Source organism: Lipophrys pholis (assembly GCF_963383615.2).
Source record: "Lipophrys pholis genome assembly, chromosome: 19".
Classification (NCBI taxonomy): Eukaryota; Metazoa; Chordata; class Actinopteri; order Blenniiformes; family Blenniidae; genus Lipophrys; species Lipophrys pholis.
In genome coordinates, this window is record NC_137647.1 from 6,305,156 (window position 1) to 6,331,232 (window position 26,077).

Consider the following 26,077-nt stretch of genomic DNA (forward strand, 5'->3'; position numbering starts at 1 on the left):
ACTAGAAGCCTCCGTCTCATTTGCAGTTTAATGTCTTCGAGCAAAGTGCAAGAGTCCCTGGCAGTTCCATCATTCACTCATGCAGCATTGACACTGTTTGATTGCAGTTCAGTGCAACAATTCAACAAAAAGAACTCAAAAGTGACGCATATTTTCACATTAAAGGTATCAATATGACAGACGAGATGTTGAAATTGTCATGGAAGATGGTATGGAGAAGTTTTCTAATGTTAGTTGGAGCAAAATTTGAACTTCCTACAGGATGTTTACTTAAATATAAAATGGTTTGGTACCGTTATTACATAAAGGCTCCGTGTGTCTGTTTTTTTTTGTAGTTTGGCATATTGGAGGTTAATCAGTACCAAGCAGATGAACCAATTCGTCAATGAAGTCTTAAATTGAAGTGCAATTAAGCGCACTCATTGGCAGTTTGGTCATTTAAACAGTTTAACTTAACAGATCATACACGACAGGTTCACAATCTTTGAAGTCACTTCAGGTCCTTTTAGCTACACTGCATTTACAAGGAGCCATTTACTAAAAAGCACCCGTCTCATTCATCCTGTTAGCGTCTGCCATGAGACATTTTTACAGTAATTGTGAGGTGAGGTTGATTAGCTCTTCCTGTTCTGCAGTGTGCTGACCCCCTCTCGCACCCTGATCTGGCCTCTGTCAGGCTTACCGACTGAGGCAGGGAGTCCAAATGTGTCATTAACCACTTTTTTCCTTCGTCACAGAACGAAAGGATACAGCTTCATTACGGCTGTAGATGTACACACATTTACTAATTTCACATCTATCCACTTGGGGCAAATTGAGAAAACCAAGCAATATGTCAATAACTGGCAAAAGTGTAACAAATAAATAAGTCTGTGAAGCCGCTCTCCTTCAGGACAGACGGCCTCTGCAGCGCTGTGCTTCGCACACAAATGCCAAAGAAATTATAGTGTGTAAACGTAGAGAGAACTTTTACTCGTATAAATGAACAGAGAGTGGGCACATGTACACAGGACTTCAGAATGTTTCTATATGATCGTGCAATATCAAAAATAAATAGAGCTTTTATGAAAATTGACCACGCGACTAGAATTGAAAGTGAAAGTTAAAAAAATAAAATAAAATCTTTTTTTCAACTAACCAGACAGTTCATAGCTCATGGCTTAAACCTGTTTGTTTATTTGATGCTTGTAGTAAAGTGTCTGTTGTGAAAGCCATTTTATTATCATTGACATTAAACTGTGTTTACAGTTTTCATTTTTCTATTTCCAACAACCTTCTACTACATGGTGCAATGTGATCATGTTTTTGGCATCAAATGCCGTAAAATGATAAAAACTTTGACATAGAGGGCCGGAGGTCCCCATAAATCTCTTTGTTGAATTATTTCTTTGCCCTGTGGACACAGAACCTCATGAATAATGCTTCTTCATCTGAACACAACTGCCGTGATTTCAGAACCATAAGGTAACTATGTGGTTGTACCGCCACTTCGGTCTTGATCCACAAACCATGTGTTTTTAAATTATATCCCCTTGTCTAGAAAAACCTGAGAGATGACGTACACTTACAGCCTGTGTCTTTAAGGCGGTTGATGGCGTTGGACAGAAGGCGGACACAGCCCAGGAAACCGGCCCCTTGCTTCTTATGGATCTTCTTGTGGTTCCACACGCTGATCGTGATGGAATCCGACTTTCCGATGTAGCTGAGAGGACAAAGACACACACACACAAAAAAAAAAGGTTTCTCATCAAACTACAGGATGTCCCAGTGCGACGAGACCCAACGCACGTCGAACACATGTAGAGTCGGGGTGTGGAGGAGGAAGAGGAAGAAGCAGGCGGAGAGGGATTTCCCAGCTCGGATCTGCGAGGGTGTGACTCTGACCCTGAACGTCGAAGTGTGAGACCAAGCATCACGAGCAGAGTGCGATCCTCTGAATCATTTATAAAGCTCACACTGAAAATGTCACCGCTACAGGAGACTGTGGGAAGGGAGATCGCTCTTTCAGAGCATTCTCATCAAGTTTTCCGCCCTCTTCCATCATTTGGTTTTTATGGGTTTACACATAGGACATTTGAAGATAAATGATCGTCTCCCACCCTCATACATAAAAGATAAAACCCACAAGCTTTATTTAAGCAGCTTAATTAAAAGTCTAATTAGCTATAAACCGCCATCCATCAGGCGGTCAAATGTGGTCGGCCATAATGTGAGCTGTACCACTGAGTGGTCGTTTGCCAAAAAAGTTAACTATTTAGACTTGCCGAGTAAACCCAACGCGAAAACGAAAAGAAGTTGGCTAATGATTGAACTAATGTGGAAAAAGTCAACGAGCGCACAGGAAAAAGTGACAGTCGGTCGTTGCAGATTAAAATGTACCGACAATAGCCTCGAATGTTATATTTATAAACGGGGTTTATGAGTATAAACGGGGGTTCTCTGGGGGTTAGAAGGAAAAGAACGTTGTGAACCACTGCTTGAATGCACAACGCTTCAATCAGTGGTGAAAGTAAACGGCTGTTCGGGCCCGGGGAGCCTGCAGACCAAAACAAGCCCACCAGAGGGGTCCAATCTGGCCAAAGGGAAAGACATTGCAGAGTGTTGAAGCGATAAAGAACTTATTAAATGTAATTAAGGTAACTTCATTTTATTGTTTGTTGCATCTTTCCTGTAAAATTATCAGACATTTAGAGCCAATTTCAGTGAGACGCTGCACTGACAGCAAATTTAAATTAGCACCAAATCTACATTATCAGCTGAAGCCTGGGCAAAATCCTGAAGCCAGAAGCCCCATTTACATGTTTCAATAGAAAAATGCACCCTTTCTGCGTTTTACTTTCAGATAAGTTTCACGTTTACACAGCAACGTTTTGAAAAAGATGTAGTTGGCATGTTGGGCCACGAGTCGACGCTGTTGGTTGTTTTTTGTAATGAAACCATACACACATGCGTGCAAAGAACAGTACGCTATAAACATTAATAATGGTGAGACTTTTGTATGGACAGATGACAAATTCGAATTGTTTTTACGGCGACTCAACTATAAAACCACCAAGTCCCAGGAGAATATGAACTGGGAGTCATGACACACTGTAGACTGCCATTGTTGTTTTTGTCCATCTACTGGAGTGCATGTGCAGGAGCTGCATTTCCAAAAAGTCTACACAGAGATGGAGTCGGAGCGTTTCCTAAAAGTTCCACCTTGGGAGCAGTTTATGTAAATGGACACCCTAAATCAAAGTCATGTATCCAGGCCCTGAGTAACAACAGGTTTTTTCTAATATTAGCATGAAGGCAAACCTTGTAGGGAAATTTTTTTTTCTGTGGCGCTTTTCTAAAAGAGAAATTTCAGCTTGTTAATCATAAGTTTTTTAGGACTGATCTAAAATTAGCTCGACATCCCTGGAAGAGGCCGCATAATGGACTCTACTAACTCAGATAAAAGGGAAACTATTCCCTCGCCGTCTGGTCTCTTCATGTGTGTGAAGCCGGGGTGTGATATAATCTCAGCGTGTGAACCTGTTGTGGCACATCTTCTGCAGTGGACTCCCTCCTTCAGCCGAAAACTAATCATCTGTGCGATTCGCAGAACTGCATCCCACTGTAATTACCATGCCGCTTACCAAAAGGGATATGAAACAATGGGGCTGTGAGTAAGACGTCTGGACATTTTGAGTCCATGCCAAATGCCTGTCTGGGGTGCGATGTGAGAGGGCTGCGATGTCAGACAGACGTAACGGGAGGGAAGCATTACGACCGAACACCAGTCTTCTGGATCACCCTCCATGTAATAAAATTCATTAGTCTGGCTAAGATTTTTAATACAGTCACAGGCAATCACACACACACACATACACACACACTGAAGACAAAGGGAAAACTGCCATAAATGGACAATACAGCAGATTAAAGAGTCAGATGTGCTTTTTAAAGACATCTGTTCATTAAAAAACAAAACAAACCTTGTTTCAACCCCAGGGACGTACGTTTTTTTTTGTGTTTATTTCCTGACATATGGTCAAGCACAAAGAAAAAAAATAAAAATCACAATATGAAATCTAAAATGCATCCAAGTGTCACCAGTGGACCGTGTCCCTGTCCTCAAACTAAAACAGACTGTACGCGGGTGAATCAGCTCAATCTGCTTCCTGATGTGATTAAAAGAAGCAGTAACACTTCAGCTGGGATGATAGAATCTGTGGGAGCAGCCAGGAGATATGTGGAAACACACGGCACCTCTGCTAAAAATATAAACAGCAGTTAGAAACTAGGCTTAATCAACTTAACACAACATTACAGGATTAGCAGGAGAAGATAAGACGAGCAGCATAAAATAAAAACCTTCTAAATGGTGACGTCAACAACATGGCACCGCGAGAAATTGCAGCGGCCTCTTCCATTCACTTATTTTAGATAAGAATGTGCTCACCAGGCTTGTGAACGTGAGCATTTGCATGAGCAACTGTGTATAAGCAGCAAATACAGAGATGTTCATGTTGAACCACTGAAGCTAAAATCTATCCCTGATAGACTAATAGAAAGCAACTGCGTTTTAATGAAGAATAAAACCAAAGCTCTTCCCTTCCTCACCCAGGTAGTAGTGCTGTAGTCTTTTCTCAACCATTTCAGTGTTGCCACCTTTTGTTGCTATGTTTAGTGAATTTTCAGAGCCCTCCATTTCAAAGAGCCGCTTGAGGCGACTCAATTCCTCAGAACTCCCACATGTATTCTGTTGTTCTTACTTTTCAGATGCGGCTTTATTCTTATAAATGCAATATTATATATTCACTTTGAGCTATTGCCCTTATTTATCCATTTAGCTTTATTATTAATACCTACACTGGAATTTCCCCATTGTGGGATGAATAAAATCTATGTTATTATGGCCTATATTTGTGTTCTCAAAGTTTAGAGAGACAGACTGAATGTTGCAGTTCCACTGGGACCTGTGGGGGGCAGTGTTGAGATTCGAGGCGAATAATAAGCAACTGAAGTTCTCGAAGAGCAACATCGCAACGTGGTTAACAGCCTTTCAGGCTCTGGATCCATACAGTCTTAAATCATAATGTTGAAATATTTTTAATTGTTATTTTTTTGTCGGAGCACTTGAAAACAATGTTTTTAAGATACTGTCCGAATAAAGGCAAAATGCCGGCAACTTGAGGAATTTGCGATGAGTTTTTATTCCCCTGTTGCTTATTTGTTCTGAAGAACTTTGAGAGGCGTGCAGCCAGACGTACTACGTGTCCTCTCCTTGGCACGCCTGCCACATCCTGCAGCAATTCTGCAGGGGTCACAGTTTACTGGCCGGCGAAACCACAACGCTGGGCGCACATACGCACACAGCATCTCTGCACCTTCACATGAACACATACGACAAATGGAAAAAACGCGTCGGTGCCAACAGCTTTAAAGCACCAGGCTGCGTTGAGCGTGCCAGGTGTTGCGGGCCCTATTTTAATAAGCGTGAGCCGGCCAGACGGCCGACGCGGCTCCTCTCAGTCAATTAAAATCCTCCCTCCTCCGACGCGCCACCTGAAAGTTCTTCTGCCGGCCAGGAGAATAAACACAGACAAACGGCGTGTGTTGATGGTAATTTTATCACTGGCACGGAAGATTAGAATTCACATAAATTCCACCAGTTTCTTCCTGCGTTCTCTCGGGACAAATTAGAGCAAAGATGTTCCGCTGCGCGTTCTCCGGCCGGTTCATCCCTCACAAGGTGTGCATACGTGAGAGTGACTTTTTTCCCCCCTCTTGTCAGACGTGACACGAGCGGCTAATTTAATGGCCGCGCAGAGAGAAGAGGGGTCCCGTATCCGTAGCAACCAAACAAACGGGAGGCACGTGCTTCCTCTTCGCTGTTGGCTCAGCGCGACCGTTTGGATAAACACCGGGCGCATACTGGAAACTTTCACCCGCACATTTTCACTCACACGCTCTCCGCCTCTGGATTTTTCCAGGTTACTTTGCACAGGACACAACCATCTTTGGAGAAAGTCGGGGTACAACAAGACATACACGTGTTTCGGTCAATGGAAGAAAATACTAGTGGAGACACCCCTCCTCCCCTCATTCTTTAAAAACTGTTCCAAGGAACATTTTTAGACTCAAGTGTTATGTCATTGCAGAGTTTCGAGATAAGTGAGAGGCCAGACACGGGAGCTGTTTTCCTCTGTTACTGTTCAGACTCTGTTAATCGCAAATCCCGACACTTATCAAGGTTAAATAAAGACGGACGTGCGGCTTATGAGGCGACGGCCCAGGAATGGCTTCAGACTGCAGTTTGTCCTCAAATTAGGGGTAGTCACACTTGGCAGACTGAAACTCAACAATGGCGTAAAGAATGGCGCGCGTGCAGGCCTTCTGCCTCTGGCCCGACGTCGGCTGGGTTAGACTCCAAGGCCCTGCAGTCCTAACAAGTGCGGAAGATATGATGTAAGATATATTTGGCTTTATTTTTAACTTTTCCTTGACAGATGAAAGTGGTATGAACTGACCAAACGTGACAGGCTTCAGAAGCGCTATATATTTTAGGTCCTGTGTAGCTGATCTGATGCATTTAATACATCTTTTAGTTGTTAAAAATACCAATTAAGTTTTTGTTGCGTTTCCCATAGTTTAATCAATAAATGTCGTTGATTCACCTGGAGTAAGTGTATTTTCCTTTTAGTGATTTGTGTACAGCCCGGTTTGTGACATGAGTTTAAAAGGAAATATACCAGAATAATAACTATTTTATTGTAGTTAAGGTGTTGGGACTCACAGATCATAGTGTTGGTTCCACTTGGGGTCGAGCGTGTTCCTCACAGTGTCTGTGGAGTGGCATTGTCCCGAGCCGTCCACCACCACCTTGGCAAAGGGATCTGGGAGGCCTGCGGGGAGACAAGAAATAGTCACTTCAAGCTGTTCAACGAGGCTGAAAAACCGAGCAACGTTGCAGCGCTCGCTCGCGGCTTGGCGAGATCGTGATAAACACAGCGGGCCCGAGCGCTGTGATGTCTGCTCTGCAACACTTGCATCCATTACAGGAACAGTCACATTATTTACTGCAGCAGAATTTGTGTGATTGTGACGCCAAACAAGGTCTTTGATGATAAGAGTACAGCTGCGAGTCGTTTGAGACAGCAGCGCATTTGTAGCTGAGTCATTCCGACAGATTCGTCATTCAGCCGCATATAAATACACAAATAGGACCAGTCCAAGTCCAACAACTGAGTGTTTAACCATTCATTACAAACAGTGTTACAAGGTCCATCAATCAGACAATAAACACCGACCATTTCATGACTCGACTAACAGTTTACGCATTTATTCAATTTAAAAAAATAAAAATAAAAAATGGAAATAGCCCTTTTAAAATGATTACAATGTCACAATTATTTAATGAAGTTTCATTTGTTTTGGATTTTGTTTACATTTTGAGTGTTTAATCATTGAACGGATAAATACAAATTGGAAATAAATTAAAACATTGCAAATTAAATGAGCATCATTGAAAACTGTGAGTTACACAAGAGTGTTTATGACATTTTCCGGCTTGAAATTTTACTTTGAGCCTATTTGAAGAGATTCTTTTGCCATGTATAAACAGGAGGACAGTCAGATTCCTCCTTTGACCAGCCCAAAAGGAGCAGTGGGCAACCACCCGGGAAGCATTCAGGGGTTTAGGTTAATAATTTTCCATTTCCTCAATGAAACAGTCCAGGGATTGAAACAGGAGCTCACGTCACCAATAGAGTTCAGTGGTAGTCCAACCTAAACTTGATCCTGTGAAAACGATGTGTGTGAGGTTTTAAAGTATATCATACTTTTAAACGCTTAAGATTCCTAACTTGCTTTAATGTTTCTTTAATAATTCTATTTCATTGTAAAGCTTTAATGTATTTATTTTAATTTCTTTGTAAAGCAATGTGAATTGCCACGTGTCTGAACGGTGCTCTATAAATAAATTAACCTTGCTTTAGTTTTATATGCATTAATCAGCATGTCCAAAGAGCCACAATACAAACATGTTATTACAAGATATCAAGATGGGCCAAGTTTACATGACAACGTTTCAAGTGAAAGCGCATAATTTTTACGTTTTCGAGCCAGGAAAGTTTTGCGTTGACAATGGCAATGTTTTGAAAACGATGTCCATTTACACGAAAACAGCAGAAACGCTGAAAACGATGTAGTTTTCATGTCGGGCCACAAGTTGGTGCTGTTGGTTGTGAGAATGTGGACTGGGAGTGATGACACTCTGGAGGCTGCCATTGTTGTTATTGTCCATCTACTCGCGCATGTGCAGAAAAACTATCCACAATTGAAAAACTTGCATTTTCAGCGGCTCCGAGCACATACTTCCATGTTCATCCTGTTCCATATTTGCCAAGTATTTTGGGAATCTGCTTTGTATTTTTTTTATGGTATGGTTAACTCATACAATTAAAGAATTGAGAAAGGTTTTATTGGCATCTGATCATAATAAGGAAACTTGCCTGTTTTCTCCTTTAAAAGATAATAAATAAAGACAATTATGGCAAAGAATGATCAAATCTCAACACAGACATCGAAAATCAACACCTCAACATCATCTGTTGACAGAAGCAGAATTTAGGTAAACAGCACTTTTTTTAAATACTTTTCTGATGAAACATGAGACGCCTCTACTTTAATATGATCTGCTCGTGAAACAGTATGATGTACATGGGTGATGCGTTCAGGTGCATCTGTTTGAGTTTGACTGTTGACATTGTGGCAAAACTTTCCATTCATATAATTTTTTTTATAAATTAACAATAAAGAGTATTATTTATACATGACTGAATCTGAGGCTACAACATAAGCCAATTTCATTTTCAGACGCAGGATTCTTTGGGTTGGGTTTTTTTTTTTTTGCTGTGGTTTGTTTTTTGGTTTATCTCTGTTCTTAGTGTCACTGTCCACCACTCAACTCCCAAAACTGCATGTTTGCTCAGCTCCTGAGCGCAGGAATGGCAGGAATGGGAACCACAGAAACCACCTGAGAGAGCACAGGACCTTTACGTGCTCATTCACCATGACAGCCCGACCCAAACACACCAAAACACTTGCAGTACCGCAGACACCTACACAAAAGTTATTAAGGATTTACCGAGCGGTGCCTATAAGAGCCGCCCATTCATATATATATATATATATATATATATATATATATATGCATGTTGTAGAGACACAAAACTTTATATGGGAAGTATAAATGAGGAATTACATAAAGTCTGCATTTTTAGGTTTAATGAGACGTGACAGCAACCCGTTAGAGGACGTGTAAGAAAGTATCCACATCTGCTGAAAGGGCTAAATGAGTACATCCTCGGGTGTTGTTGATGGGTTGCAGCAGACTCTTTAGTGGCCCAAAGTGGACCACATTTCGACAATTCAGGAGGACTTTATAGGGTGTGCATCAGGTTCCCACAATCCCTACAGGGAAACACCCCTCAAAAGGGTTTATTATAAACAGTTGTGAGTGGTGGATACTTACGGAAAAAGTCCTTCTTCACCAGGTTCTTGGCACAGAGGACTGAAACAGAAAGGAAAAAAGAAAGATATTTCAATTAAAATAAAACCTCAACTGTAAAGCTTGAATTTATCTGAACTTTGCAGCTTAAGCAAAAAAACAAATCTTGATGCATGATTATCTTTAGCTTTTTTTCCCCCTTTTTTTTTTTTTTTAAACAACCTCAAAATCATCTCATTCTTATGCTTCTCCTGCCCAGTTTCCCCCCCTTCTGAATGATAGGTTAGAGAAGTGGCAGGAATGTGCACGGGTAGGCAGCAGGAAATGATTCGTCTAGTTTGGGACTCGTTGGGTGTCGTTGTGCTGAGAACAACTACATCGCATCTCCGAGCCAAACACCGGCCAGCTTTTGGTTACAGATTACACAAACCACATCTTCCCTTTGATTATTTATAGCACAGAAAACGCGGCCTGTCTGTGTCGTGACACCTTGTCAACAGCAACACAAGAGGCAAACTCCACTTTACTTTGAAACTGCAGCTTCAGCACAATCAAATAGAAAACACTTGAATTCTGCAGTCTTGTTTAGTCCCTGCACACTCTTCACAGAACAGAGCTTGATACAGTGACGGAGGTGACGAAGTGGAGCCACTCGCACCATCCTGTGCAAGTGCAGATGGATGAGGAAGCTCGGTAACCACCTGGGTGTCTGAAGTTGCAGCCAGTGAGTCAGGCGTGTGGAAACAGCTTTTTTTTTCTCGATAATGAAGTCCCTCTGGGGAAGAGCCACTAATCTGGCTGGATTCCTGATGTGGCTGACTCACTTGTTTAAAGAGGGATGATGCATTAGTACAGATAGAAACTTCAAGCAGTGAGAGTTGATTTTTCTCTGTAGTCATTGTTAGGTGTGTGTAAAAAAAAAAAAAAAAAAAAAACGGTATCCAAAGAAGTGAAGTGGAAGCAGCTCACACGCTGTGGCCCACTTTATTTTTTCTAAATGTTTGATCTGGGTGAGGTTGTAACATCTGCCCGCCAAAACACTTGGAGCGGCAACTGGAACTCTTTGTGGCAAAACCGCAGCGAGACACAATGTGAATGACCTCATCTTTCGCTATTTTGTTCAAGGGGGAACATAATCCGACAATCTGCCTGTTGTCACTGGACTGCAGGTGTTTCTCAGCTAAATGGCAAACTGACTTTACTTCCAAGAATCAACCACGATTTCTGTGATTTGAAGACCACCCACTGTACTAACTGAGCCAGTTAGGAGTGATAATGTTGTACATGAGTGTTATTTACACTACACCAACACCGCAGGGTGTTTGAATTATCACTACAAACTGTCATTATCGTTACTGCAGGGACGTTTGGCCTTCAAAATGAAGCATGTGTTCACATGTATGAATGGAAGAAGGGTAAATTCTGAGCCTGAACAACACACCAATCACTACATGGCTGTAATAGTAAGTTCATTTCAAACCAGTAACACGTACTGAACTGACCACGAAGTAGCATGAAGTGTAAGGTCCCATGATCGAATCTCTTCTTTTCACAGCTCTCTTAAAACCCCCGACATGATCACATTGTATTTAAAAGGGAACAGCTGCTTTATTCTAAGAAATATAAAATAGCTTTTGTCTTTGGATGCTGGGTGGCAGCTTTTGGAATTCATTTTTTTTTTACTGGAAAGTAAGTGAAGCATGAAGCCCGTTTGTGCTTCTGGTATTGACACAGCTAGTTAAAAAGCAACCAGTGAGATCAGAAAGCTTTCAGTTACGATCAAAATTACAGGAACAGGAAGAGGAGCAAACCTGGGTTTGAATTCTGGTTGCAGCAGCAATGGCATCCGGCCTAAAACATAGCCGAATAGACTAAACACTGATTGGAGGTCGAGCCAATAACCTTTTTGAAATAAATCCAAAGTTAATATAAAAATGATGAGAATTATTAGCTGCAGTTGTAGCTACACCTGCAGGTGAGTGTGCTCAGACCGTACAGACATAAATAGACAAAAAAGGCAGACCTATAAGTGGGAGACTGCAGCTGAAGGTTCAATCTGCAGCAGCTGTCGATTCCTATAAACATCCCCTTCATGCCACAATCACTCAGACATACAGACCACGTCACATATCACTCAAAATCACATTACGCTTCAGGCACCAGGAAACGGGAGGAAGGAGGACATACGCTCTGAGCGCGGCGTTGACTAAATTAAACACACAAATCACTGGCGTCCCACACTGCCAGCATCTACATATGCATAATGTTTACAGGCAGGGCACATGAAGTTTAAAAAAAACAAAAACTGGATGCATACCCAGTCGAAGAGGGTGGAGGGTTGGAGGGGGGGTTGCAGAACATGCTCGACAGATGAGAAAGAATTTCTTTCCGCAAACATCCCTGGGAATGTGTTACGTTCCAGTGAAACCCACCTCATTTCTAAAACATCTGGTACACATCACTTTCAGTCACATTCTTGCTGAACACAGAGGAGAGCATGTGCGAGCACGAGACACACCGACCTCCACGCCAACTGATCTAATTATTTATTAACGAGCGCGGTAGAATGTGCAGCATGTGTACGTTTCTTTACGTGTGTGTGCATGTCGCGCCTTTAAGGGAGGAGGCGACAGGGGTTGACTAAGGTAAGCGTATTTGCTGCAGTACACCACAGGCAAATGCATTTTGTTTCAGGTTTTAGGCATTTACTGTATATGATCTGTTGCCCCATACATTCAGAGAGGTGTATGAATGGTGCTAAATTCATTCTCCAGCCCGATGACGACAGAAAACATCTATTCAGAGTCATGACGCACTTTATTCGGTGTCAAGAACAACAAGTCCTGCAACAGATGGCCTCTAAACTTATCATGAAGTCAGTCTGAGATCCCATAAAAACAGGAGGGAGATGGACGCCCCTCTTTTCAACCAGAAACAACCAGGTGCAGGTTCTGTGCTGGAGCCAAATCTTAGGTCTTTCACACCTCAAGATCTGGCACAGGGCCAGAGCGAGGGGTGCTAATCTGGCACCAACTGGTCCACAGCGAAGAGCCACTGACATCACAAGCAGGGGAAGGAGTTTCTGAGAGCGAAAAGACAAACGTATACATTCTGACGAAAGACAAGCAATCATGAGGATATCTCTGAACGTGGCTCAGAATGTGTGATTGGAGGAAAAGGGGGACAAGTTCATGGATGGCCGATGTAATCGGCCACGAGACTGCAGACAGTACCCAAACAATAGTTAGCGGATTCCAGGAGGTCAAATGTTGGACTTTGTCCAAATTCTCCGTCCATTCCCACAGCAAACCGTCACTGCACAGAAAAGCTACCAGAACGACAATATGATCCACTGTGGGCTTTGTTTCTTAGCTGAAGGCACCACCCAATGGGTGCAAATAGCTTGCATCAATTGTGTTTCAGAGTTTATACAAGCGTGTAAAGATGTGATGGATGCCCCAGTTAATGTTTCAGAGGGTATTCTTGTTTTTCTCCTTTGTCATTGCAACAGGCTGGGTGGAGTCGAGTCTAATTCTGTAATTGCAGGTGAAAAGACTCCATTGCCTAGAATGGCATCAGACACAAGGTGATGTTATGACCTGGCACTTTGTGGCTCCGAGCCAGTATAGAAGCATACCGGTTCTTTACGCCAAGAGCGAACTAGTGGTAATTTGTCATGAAGGGACGTAAAAGAGCCTGTTAGGATGATCAAAATAGTCGCAATTACTGTCAACTCACGTGCAAATTAGTGAATCTGAGCACTAAATACATTTAAAAAAAAACACAGAGGAGGATTTTTAACTACTGTCTCCTCACAGCTGATCTTTATTATTGAGAAACTGCTTCCACTGGTCATATGTCTTCTAAGGGGTTGAGTTCTCGGCTAATAAAAATACCGCCTCAACAATCACAGAAGCACATTTCGCCATGTTAAAACTATCATACAGCGCAAACCGGGTTTACAGCATGAGTGTGAACCGAATCATAGCGGCAATTACTTTTGATGGAGACCTATCTATAAATCACAATGCATTAAAGCCACATGAGGTACAGACAAACCAGTGAACAATTTTGACAAAACCAGCAAGAGGAAGTGGCACCAAACCTCAATTCAAAGTTGAGGACAACAGAAAAGACAATTGGAAAAAACAAAAAATATGGGAGAAACTGCAGTGAAAGCCAAGACGCAACAAGGCCAGACAGCAGTCGACGAAGCCCAGGAAAACCTACAGACCCTCCTGTGAGCACATGAGCTGCCCTGAGCTAGCCACACAGCAGGAAGACAACACTGCAATTATACCCATATAGGCTCCGTATGAAAACATAAAAAGGGCTGAATTACAGCTGAAAACAGAAAACAGAGAGAAAACCACTGGTATGGTAGACACACAGAGACAATGGCAAGCAAGGAGGCCAATTGGGCGTCTGAGGCTGCGGAGCAACAATGAAGAGGAGGAGGAGGAGGAAGAGGAGGTGGGTGCAACAGGACATCAATCAGGACACAGTGGAAACTCACCATGGAATGACGACTCACAGTGAATGGACACAGTCATTAAATAAGGTAAAGGGGGACAGGCGTCAACTGTTTCATGTTCAATTCTGCAAGACAATACTGGACATTCAGTACCAAGATTTCAGGAGTAAACTAACGGGCAATACAAACAACATGATTTCATTCTCCTAGTTATTCATGAAGTAGTACCTCAGATTCAAAAAGGTTAATGGATACTGGTTTAAACTAAGACCCCCTGAAAAAGCAGTTTTTGCGTTTTTGTTTCAGAAAAGTTTCACCTCGGCACGGTTACATTTTGAAAACGATGCTAGTTTACGTCAAAACAACAAACACTGAAAAGAATGTAGTTATGATGTATAACCACTAGTGGGTGCTCTTATCGTTTTTGTAGTGAAACCACACACACATGCCAGCAGAAACCAACAGGCTATAAACATTAACAATGGGAGTACTGGGAGTCATGACACTCTGGAAGCCGCCATTTGTAGTCGTGGTGCGCATGTGCAGCAACGGCTTTTTCAAAAAGTAGATTTTTCTGCTTTTTACACGGAGACGGATTGTTTTCAAAAGGTTCCACCAAAGGAGACATTTTCAAAAAGTTGTGTATTCAGTGACTTTGAGCGTTGTTGTCTTGTAAACGGACACTCACTTGAAAACGCTGCATTAAAGGGCTTGAAATGGGCTTACTTTGGGTCAGTATTTAAACCATGCAACAAACATCCACTAGCGTCACGCGCACAGGTAAAACGGAGCTAACCAGCTGCGTTTATCAAAGAACTACAGAAGTGCTTCATGCTCTGGCCACTAGGTGGCAATGCTATCCATTCTTAGCCCTTTCTTACATAGAAGAAATCATAATTAACAGCGTAAAGCGCTTTGGGGACTGCTAACGCGGTGGTAAGTGGTAAATCTAAATCCATTTACAATCATGCATCAACTATAAGTATTTATCAAAATATTAATTCAATATTTATTTGAGAATAAGTATACTATCTATTAGATGTCATAGTCATTTTGAAATGTATACAATCTACAATTTCTACAATGGCAGATACCTGCCAATATCGATGAGATTTAAAGGAGCAAGCAAATTTTTTTTTAAATTTCCAATTCACTCATGATTGTGTTTCATCTTTTGAGATCAATCCTACAATCAATAAAAAAAACAAGCTTTTAGGAATCAATAAAATATCATCAAATATTTAGGTGCACAAAAATACGCCCATGTCAAAACTGCTTACGACTTCCTGCATGAGGTTCAACACAAAAGCCCCTTTCAAAGTTTTTTAGATGAATATTTTCTTTGTAAACAGCCCTCGATCGACAGAGTTGGAAAATGAGTGAAATGATGAAATAGCTCACATTCATCTTCGCTGCTTTGATATGCTAACAGACGAGCTGCCAGTCACTGAGCGCACGCCGCGCTTTAGTTAAACCAGGGGCTTCTGGGAGCGGATCAGTGAAGCCTCGCTTGTAACTCTGAGGTGGAGTGATTGATGCTGCGAGAGCCGAACATGAAGGGCGGGCTGGGACCCTCGGTTTGAGCTGCCTGTCACCCTTTATGGCAGCGTTGGCCTCATTCATGTTTGATGAGGTTCCACGGAGGGCCCGCCGCCTACTTCGCACTGGAAGTCCTCGTCACATTCGGCGTATATAATTCGAAGTTTCTGTCACACCTCCAGGCAGTAAAGCCTCTCTAATGACACTGTGCTAACTTTAGCTGTGAAGTTCGCCGAAGAAATCAAACGAAGGAGCAGGAGGAGGAGGAGGAGGAGAAGTGAGCGGGTTTTGAATATAGAGCAGGGGCAAGAGAGAGAGGGGAACAACAAAAGAAGCTTAATGAGAAATAAAAATTCCGTTGCACAAAAATATTTTCATGACAATTTAAGTTCATGATTGCTTATTAATGCATGAACCGCAGAAATCAACCCAAATCTATGTCATTATGTCCAAATGGAGTTGCTGGTGATAGAAGCCATAGCTGAGCAGAGGAAGTGGGCGAGCTTGCACCTACAGGGCACAGTCATAAATCTCTTTTTTTTTTTTTTTTGGGGTCAATTAAACAACCACATTTCTGCTTCTGAATTAATTTCAAATCTGAAAAAGGATGATTGAAAAATCAAAGCTGAAGATTTGAGTATTTACCCATTAAAAAAAATCTGTATTGTTATCAAATATCGCATGTTCACCCGGTCTCATTTCATTTTAGCGCCACAATCTGTGTTTAGAGTTTGGAAAAAAAAGTGAAGCAGTTCATTAGTACATCACACAATGAAGTCTGTATTGTCGACTGTGTGACTACGACTGGTTTCTCTCGTCTTCGGTCAAATAAACACACACAGACGCCCGCTCCGGAAAAGCATCACAAAAAGGAAAGAAAAAAAAAGCCGTGCATCCCGGCTTGTTAAAAAAAAAAAAAAATCTTCTGTCGTCATAGCGACGGCCAGTATGGAGGCAGAGCTGAGAGAAGGGTTTCTCTGTGCTGCCTGTGTTTCTTATTCCGGTGGCAGCGTCTCCCACCGCCAGGGACTGCAGCGCTGACTGATGAGGCCGAGCGGAGGGGGGGACCGGGGGGGGGGGACACCACTGCAGACACAGACAGGATGAGCACCGCCGAGACATTGAAGAGAAACTGCAGACAGTTACTGTAAAGACCGAAGGGATTCTTCCTCTTGGGCCACTCATTTCTGTGATCTGGTTTTTCAACAGACGTGTTTTATCAGTTTTATTTCAGCATATCAACCAACTGGACTAACCTGCATCAAAGGTGCTATTTAAACAGTTTATCTGGCAGATTTCTCCATCAGTGTAATGTTTAAAAGGACGACACCCAGTTCTGACGTTCTTCAGCAGCAGTGTTACGACGATCAGATTTCAGCTCAGTTCGATGATGATAGTACCATATAAAGCACTTCAGAGAGGAAAAAGAGATTGCATGTATTATCCCCTGCATTTAAAGAGGCTGACTTACAGGATGTGGCTGCAGGCAGACAGGCTCGCCCACACAGACCCGTCGAAAATGCTGTTAAAAAGCTGCATCACCTGCAGCCTGACACATTACGACTGGCAGAAAAATAAACAAATTTGTCAGTGACTGCATGGAAAGAAAACCTGGCAGCTGACACGAGGAACAGGGGTGCCGTGTGTTTGCCTCTCGGCAACTGCGACTTATTAGCGACATAATGGTTTTTCACATTGCAGCCCAAACAGTGCTGCTTGCCTGAGGGACAACTGGGAAAGCCAAACAAACCCTGCACACAAGTGATTACCAAGCTTGCGTTCGCGCCTTCCTTCGCCGGCTCATCTCTTAATAATAATTTTAAAATAAGCCGATTCCTCAGAGTGGCGACGAGCAGCCTCGGCACAGGCGAAACCTTGGGGGGTGACGTTAAAGTCCCACCTGTGGGGAGAGGACGGGCACAGTTTCTCACAGGCGGAGCACAAAGAGCCCTACTGTGGAGGCGAATCAATGAAGTCCACCAGACGCAAGCCAAACACCTGGCGAGGGGGTGGTCACGTGATGTTTCGGGGGGGGGGGGGTTAAGGGCCGTCATCATGGCAGCAACCACCGGGCAGGAAAAGATGGAGCAGGGGAGCTATTTTCATGTGTTGTGAAGCAAATATTTAACTGACTCGTTCACACGGAGCAACGAAACCCAGCCTGGGATCAGGACAGAGCACCGTGTGGGGAAAAAAAGAGGGTTCACACCGCCTCCGAGCGGTTGCTCTGCGGTTAACCATTACAGTGGAGCCCGTGAGGTGGAGGAAGTGGGGGTGGGGGGTGGGGTGGGCGGACAGAGACTGGCAATAGCCCACTATTCCCATCCCTGTCCCAAATCAAAACTGTCTGGAAAAAGCCTAATAGGAGGAAGACGGGGGGGGGGGGGGGGGGGGGGGGGGGGGTGCACAAACTGTGCAAACCTAAATAAACCCTCATCAACCCACCCTCCAGGTTGACTGCTTTGTGACCCTCCCTTCCTGTCCACCTGGTTCATCCAGTCTAGTGCGTCAACTTTATGCTGCCAGACAGTCGGCGACATCTTCAGGGAATAGTACTCCACTGCCCCCCCCCCCCCCCCCCCCCACACACACACACACACACACACACACACACAACCTTTCCTTTGCTTGTCTGCCTGTTTGTCTGTCTCCGCTGTTTTGACTCCAGGCTCAGGACCGCGGACTCTCATGAGCGGCATTGTTCTTCTATAAACAAAGGGCTTCCTCTTCCCCTCAACACTCCTCCCTAACCTCTGCGGGACTTTAAAAGCAGCAGCGAGGGAGAAAAACCGAGACGGAGGGCTGCCACTGATGAGCGCCGATGTTTGAGCTCAGCAACCTGTTCGCAGTCTCTCGCTAATCACCAAGCTGTCTCCTAATCTGTCAATACTGACAGCTTGTTGGGTTGTGTTTAGTCTTGAACATGGCCTCTGTAGACCAACATCACTGTAGCTGCAGCAAAGGAAAGCTGATATTCAATAAGCTTGAGTCCACTCTGAGCTGAACCGACACAGAGACTCACCAACAGCCAGAAAGTATGGATGGCGTCAGATAAGAATCAACTCCCTTCTGTGCGTCCTTGTTTGGGTTTCCACTGCAACTGAAGAAGTCATGGAGAACAGACCAATGATGCATACAGATGCAAGCAAATTGGTTGTTTAGCAGACATTTTACAACGATTATGGTTGATTTTGATAGCTGTGCACATTTAATTTTCCCTAAATTGCAGAGAATGTCACATTTCTTCTCTGTCAGTGATCACCACAGGATTTTCGGTCCATCACATCACCATTAAAGTAAGTTTTCTGCAAGATGGCAATAGTTAATTTCAAAGCCAGTGTAATTCTGCTTTGTTAGAGAGCAACAATTAGAACAATTGATTTGATCCATCCGCCTTTCTGAATTATCAAAGTTCAATGGAACCAGTCGTAGGCGACAGTGTTAAGTTTAAGGCACAATGCTAACCACCACACCACTGCCCAGCCCTAATTTATTCTAAATATTCAAAATTAAACGATTTGCTATATATACTAGCTTGGTCTGATGCAAGTTTAACGTCAACAAGACGAAATGCAGCAAACAAGGAATTTTACTCTTTTTCAGGGGGTTAGACAACTATGTTTGCCACAACAACTAATCGAGGGCATTCGGGGAGTAGTGAAAGTGGGTTACTTTTAAAAGACCTGGCTATACCACTTAACTTCAGCCCTTAAACTGCATTTGGGCAGAACAGAGAGAGAAAGTGGGGTCAAGTTTCAGAAACCGAATCTCCCTCTTCACAGGGTGCGGGCTATCTGTGGAAATGTGGTTTGAGGACAAATTGGCTCAAAGGCACTGGGAAATATCTCAGCCTTGCCAGGTTTTTCCGTCTTAGTAAATCCACTTATGTAATATGCAAATCTGATAAGACCCCTGGTCACACGGAGCAAATATTAGAGTCACTGGTAGCAGAGTGATCATGGAACTCATTGGCTGCCAGGAAAATCTTCTAATACCTCTAAAAGGACCTGCAATTTCCAAGATTTTCAAAATTAGAAAGGAAAAAGTAACAAAATCTGCCAGTGCATCATTTCATACTGAGAGGAAAACAGAAAAGGAACACTAGAAAAAAGAAATCAAAAAAAAAAAAAAAACTGGACCTCAAGTGCTTCTTTCCAAGTTGCAAAAATCACAGAGGCATGCTTCATCTCCTTCTCACATGTGCCTCATGTGAGGAAGGGGAAAAGTGCAATCTTGTCAACAATCGCGGGGCTGAGGGGGAAACCAGCAGCGAAAAGTACTAAAGAAACTCATAATCCCTGTGACGTCCAGTAAATACCACAGAGCAAATGTAGAAAACGTGCAGGCCGCGGACTCCTGTTGCAGGATCTCTGCAGACATCTGTTGCACCAAATCACTGTGACCAGAAGTGTGAAAAAAAAAAAAAAAAAAAAAGAATAAGAAAACGCTGGAATCAGAGTAAAAGAAAAGACAGAAGACACAACATATCCCCAATCACTTCTTTACAGAAAGGACGAAAGGAGTTGTGACGACGAGAAGCCATAAATTGTTATACATCGCACTCGGCACCTGCTGTGGACGTGATGAGAGATCTGCTGAAACACATTGAGACGTTGCGAGGAAGCAGAGACCTGTTCTGCCAGGTGGTGTTAAAAGCACAGATGACACGCCGCGGTTGGAAAACCACACAACACTAAATCTAAGTGATTATTAGACATTGTTAAGGTGTGGGAACCCGGCCAAGATAAATAATGGTGGAGCAAATCGACCTGTCTTGGATTTATTCTCGGTGCCATGATGTTGGCAACTGTAACTAATGGAGATTCTAACAAGCAAGATATGAAACGCTTCAAATGAACGAGGAGAAGACCGACAGCAACGCTAGTGGTGTCTAAGCTGAGCTGGAACAGAAAGAATCCTAGTATTGACAATTAATGCATGGGTTTTAACAAACCTATTTTCTAGTTTGTTTTTGAATTTAGCTCCGAAAGTTGAATAAATCCTTTACCCGTGGCAGTGACCCGATTTATGTCCACTTAACAAGCTTCACAACAATCCTTGCAAACTGAGCCTCTGAGCGACACAAAATAAATATGAACAGACGAGTGACGCTCAGGACTGTCCATGAACACCTCTCCAAAACTGCTTCAATCACAAATGACCAACTCTCTTAACCGGCCTTGAACGCCTCTCCAAATTGTGGACTCTAAATGTCAATCAAACTTGCTGCTGCTCAATAGGCAGTTCAACCTCAATGACACATAGAAAGTGGTTTCTTTCTATAAAAACAAGCTTTTAATCAATTTTGTGGTAGGTTTATTGTAGGACTTGTTTTTAACCATGTTTGATGCTGTTATGCACATACAAGATGTCACGGCTTCAACCACTACATGAAAACACCGAATAGTAACCCTTACTCCGACGCCATGTGGCTGTCTGGAAAAAAACATGATTTAAATTTCAAGAAAACATTTTAGATAAAACTAAAGAATATTAATTGTGACCAATTTTCATATGAAACGCGTCTTCCCTCTGAAATCCACTTTAGATGGAATTATCAGAAAATTATACTTAAGTAGCATTTAGGTAAACACTGTAGGATTAGGAATGATGAGATTACATCACAAGAAGCATTATTTAATAAGCGTTTTAATAACTTGTGACGATAGATTTTGAGTGACTACAACCTAACCTCAAAACTCTGCACTTAAAAATGTAATCTGCATAATGTAAGAAACAAAATACAACCTAAAATGTTTCAGCTTCAGGTCTGACAAGACAAAACATTTGAGGGATGTCATGGGGCTGTTATGTAGACCAAAGTCTTCAGCGTGTCACCAACTGGGCTGTCACACTCGGTGCAAACCAGAAGGAAAACAATGCATTAGACTGCTTTCAAACCAAACCAGTTTCAAACAAAGATATAATGTGCACACAAAGAGACGCAACTGTAACAAATGCACTGACTGAGAAGAGCAAAGCGCTCATCTTCCTGTGCAAAAACCTGCTCGATGACATGGGGAAAAATCACCACACACATCCACACGTGAGAGGAAAGAGGCTGGCAACATTCTTAGTGTGAGAACATTTCATCCGTCTCACGTCACCTTTTCCCTCTGTGATACAGTCTGCTGTAATTGCATAATAGAAGAATCCACCCCTCCTATTTTCAGCTCCAAATAGTGGGAAACCACGCCACACTGGCAAATTTCTAGTGGCATTCCTGTTAGCCCTGCATAGTACATCACTCTCTCTTTCCACTCTGTGATACAACGTGCCGAACGGAGAGTCATCCAGGCGAGTAAAGTCTTCCACAGTATCATCACCGCTAAGTGTGAAGTCAAAACAGTGAGCAGAGTGCAGGCACGTCTCCGTGCTTCTGCAAGCTTGCACCGCCGTTGGCCGGGTCCCGAGCTGTTTTGAGTGGCTCTGCGAGCTCCTTGGCCCCGATGCCCGTTCTGATGTAATGGAGAGGTCTGGATCGAACTACAGTGGAAGGAAGGGGGTGGGATAGTACCAACCTGTTTAGCAGAAGTTGAGGACCACCACACTCCTGAATTGCCTGCCAGAAACACTGCACGCCCCCCCCCCCCCCCCTCCAAATTTCCTGGGGAACTTTAGTTTCTAAGAATGATTTCACAACTTCATCTGGGAGCAGTGTTACATCATTACCACCCAGCCATATTTTCCTCTTTTCCACAGTTTCCCTTGCCAATGAATGTGTTGGACTGAGAGGAACATCAGCCACTTTTTAAGAACCGGGACAATAATCGTGTTGTAATTATAGATGAACGTGCCTGACTGAAATCTGCAAACATCCATCCATTGGTTGTGACATGAGGTATTAGTTAATAGTAATCGTGAGCATTACTGGCGTTGATGATTCACAGCAACGCGATGGTGGTCTCCCGATCAAAAACAACGACTGAATAACGCCTCGCGCAGGTGCATGCCATAAAAAGATTTTGCTAAGTGGCTGACAAGTATAGACAGGATGTGCATCATCGTATTGGAGCCAAATTTAGCTGCTGATTAAGTCATCCCTCGAAGCCTGAGCTCTTAAATGAAGCCAAAGATTTTCAACAAAGCAGTAAAATAAACAATCTAACCTGCGGCAACTTATAACCTTCAATTGATTAAGTGAAGGAAACTACTGCTTCGGACTCCTCCACAAACCACTATTGATGTTTGCAAACTCGGCAATAGAAACAGTGACCTTTAATTATTGGATTAGAATTAGTCAATGCAAGTCTTTGTGTCAAAAACGAGTTAAAATCTGCTGAGTTCCCCTCCGAGTCACAATGGACGTAGGTAAAAGGTTTGAGGGTAACTTAGAACTCAAACAACCATTTCTTGGGAAAACAAGGAAAAAATATCTTCTGGCCTCCATGTACAAGTATCTCAACACTTTTTTGTATGCAGTTAAACAAATGCTACCACACTGACCAAAAGCAATGCAATTTGTTCAACTGGACAAGCGCCAGCACACACTCATATCCAGATTATGAAGGTAGCAGCAGGAATGGCAAAACGAATGAGAAACCTAACATCAAAAAGACCTTTTATACCGGAGTCACAATGGACGTTCGTGCCAAAACTAAATACATTTCCTCATAATGTTCCTGACAAAATTACCTCACAATTTGAAGTGGAAGACTAAAGTCTAATCGGTTCAGGATTATTGGCAGCTGTGGTAAAACATGGTTATCATGTTTGGATCCCATCCCTACAAGTATTCTTTCTCTACGATATCTACGACGACGCAGACAAGCTCTCCACCTTTGGCCACCAGAATTGAGTCAGTTCATCCATGAGTCACATTGGATGCTTGTGTCAAATTTCAAAGACATTAGCCCGGATGTTCCTGAGACAAACCAAAATGAAACAGCCAACACAAAAAACACACAATGCCTCCAAGTATGGCTGTTACTGGCACTGAGGCATAAAAAGCCTGCCCACACAAGAATTTCATTCAGTCTTAGGACAGCAATAGAAAAATAACATCTGGGTTAGATTACAGAAAGTCATCACTTCTGGAGGACTCCGTTTCCAGCAGCAGACTGTAAATGTGTACAATAACTCTGATGATGAAGTTCATGAGGTGAGACGACATATCTGAACATGAATGAGAACAGCGTCTGTGGCGTCTGCCCGTTCGCTGAATCATCAGACACTCCTACATTAGTCTCATAGATGATTTCCTGCTAAACAAAACCACAGCTCTTATCAGGAAGACTGTTACACTTCGAGTTCAGAGCCAATCTCAAGACTCACTGAGGGCAGGTAACAGATACCGAGTATAACTAGGAGCCTCTGTGATTATTAAGGATTTTTCCAAGGCAGAGGTGTCAGAAAAGAAAAGAAAAAAAAATCAGCTGGAATATCAGATTTGCTTCTGTCTGCATATGCAGAGGTTGTTTTCTTTCCTACTATGCAGGAATCCTGTGGTGTATTTGTTCAACTCGAGTGGAGATGCCATTTGAAATGTGAGCCGGTGTGAATATAAACATCTCTCTTCTGATCCCGTCTCCTCGGAGGACTGAAGGGGCTCTAACGTCAGGCGGAGGCACGGACAGACGTCTCCAGTCAGCTGTTGGCGTCTTTTGCACCAACACCACCCACCTTTCCCTTCACCCCCCCCCCCTCCATCTGCTTGAGGTTAGTCAGAGTTACAGAAGTTAATCGCATCAACCCATGTCCACACCGGTTTGAGGCAGAACTGGCACGTCGGCGAATTAATCTCAGGTTACACCCCCCCCCCCCCCCCCCCCCCTCCGCCCCTCCGCCCTGCCCCGCTTCGTCAGACAGCTGGGCACGAACACGACGGCCACCCGGCCTCCAGCGCCGTTTCTGGGGAAAGTGAAATGACCCGCGCAGCATGTGTGGCTGTTTATCAGGGCTAATGAGACCTGGTGCAAACTCGCTGAGTGATCTCACCTGGTTGCGCTGCCTGAGAGATGATAATAATAATCACAGACATCCCGGCAAACAAATGAGACGGGGGAGGAAAGGAGCCTAATGCCGCCGCTTCAATCACGGATCAGACGTGGAATGTGATGGGAGAGGCGTTTTCCCTCGCCGACTGATCCACGGCCTCCAGACCAGACCCCAGTGTCTCTCAGAGGTGCAGGCCAGTACAATAACGAAAGAGTTTGCTGCTGCTGCTGCCGGCAAACCAATGTAAGACCCCTTTTCCTCAGGCCAAGACAAATGTAAGCGATGCTGCGAGACAGCTAATGAACATGTGAAGAGTAGTTTGGTTTTCAGTTTGAGATCAACGTTAAAATGGTTGAAACAAATTGACTCAAGACTTCAAATTCCAACTAGTCGTGACATTTGGCCTTAATGATTCGCTTATTCTAAACATCAGCCTCAACATTTGATTCCATCACATTTTAAGAGAAATCTATTCTCTGTATTCAAAATCATTGTTTAGATTTCTACTTCATTCTCACATGTTGACATCGAAACTTTATTCATGACATTTCAACCTTGTACTCAACGTTTCAACTTCATTCTCGAATATAATCATTGAATTATCGCAATATTTCAACTTCACTCAACATTAATGTTTGGATTTAAAGATTATTCACCATATTTACACTCTTCTCGTTTAAATTTCCAACTTATTCTTAACCTTTATTGTATCATTTTAACATCATTTTGTTATACTCATCAGACAAAGTACTGTCATAAGACTTGTAAAGTAAGTGTGTACATGTCTAACACTGAGTATACTCCTACTTCACAACAGGCAACTAAAGGGCAACTGAAGTCAAACAGAGTTCGAGCCCGACATTGGATATGCATGCTAGTGTGTTTGATAGGAAAAAAATACCCCCAAGAAAAGTTCCTAACTTCAAAGAGTGTACTTCTTTGGGAAACAGGCAAGAAATGGGGAGGGGGGGGACTTGGCTGGTGGGAGGTACAGCATGTAGAACAGCCAGGCGGGCGCGATAGGAAAAGTGCCAGAGGCAAAAAAAAAAATTCTGTTTAGTTCTCGTCTGCGGAGCTTCCTTCCCTCACACTCGCCACTAATCCAATTCTGACCCATTAACCACCACGGCCAGGTTAACAGAGCAGGTCTTTGAAGAGGGTCTTTCCCAAACCACCCAGGAGGATTAGCGCTACCCCAAAGCCAAAGGGATGTTCTCGCTCTGCGGGATCCCTCCCGCCGCCAGCGCTGCTGAAGGCACACAGAAAAGTGTGAGCTCCCAAAGTAGCCCGGTCCAACGATACGGATCTGGCTCATCCCGGACCCTGAATGCACCACGCTAATTTGAATTCTTTATGAGCTGTAATTAACGGAGGCTCACAGCAAAATGGCTGCATTCAATGCTGAAGCAAGAGATTGTGACTGCTTTCAGGTATGAGAGGAAGGGATCATCATCTCTCTGCCCTGAGGGGGGAAAGACACACAATGATATACTGTAAGAGCTTATTCAGTAGATCAGAGGTTAAGTTTGGGGCTGAAGCGGTAAAGCCACATTGAGGTTTTTACAAATAAAATGTCAAATTCCTGAAAGGGTGCTGAGGTTTCAGCAATGCAGGAATCATAAAATTCGATCAACTTTAATATACAA

At 43.1% G+C, this 26,077-nt stretch overlaps 1 protein-coding gene across 2 annotated transcripts in view; it reads right to left on the reverse strand.

Annotated features, from left to right (window-relative positions):
• Positions 1 to 26,077, reverse strand: part of smurf2 (SMAD specific E3 ubiquitin protein ligase 2) — a 56,461-nt gene that overhangs the window by 24,072 nt on the left and 6,312 nt on the right. Inside the window, exons 2-4 of one of the 2 annotated variants that reach the window (XM_080488168.1) lie at positions 9,506 to 9,544; positions 6,767 to 6,875; positions 1,569 to 1,702 (exon numbers count right to left, since the gene is read on the reverse strand). In XM_080488168.1, the coding sequence (XP_080344294.1) occupies positions 1,569 to 1,702; positions 6,767 to 6,875; positions 9,506 to 9,544 (282 nt within the window). Of the gene's footprint in view, positions 1 to 1,562; positions 1,703 to 6,766; positions 6,876 to 9,505; positions 9,545 to 26,077 lie in introns of both variants that reach the window. The other variant, XM_080488167.1, reaches the window with a different exon arrangement.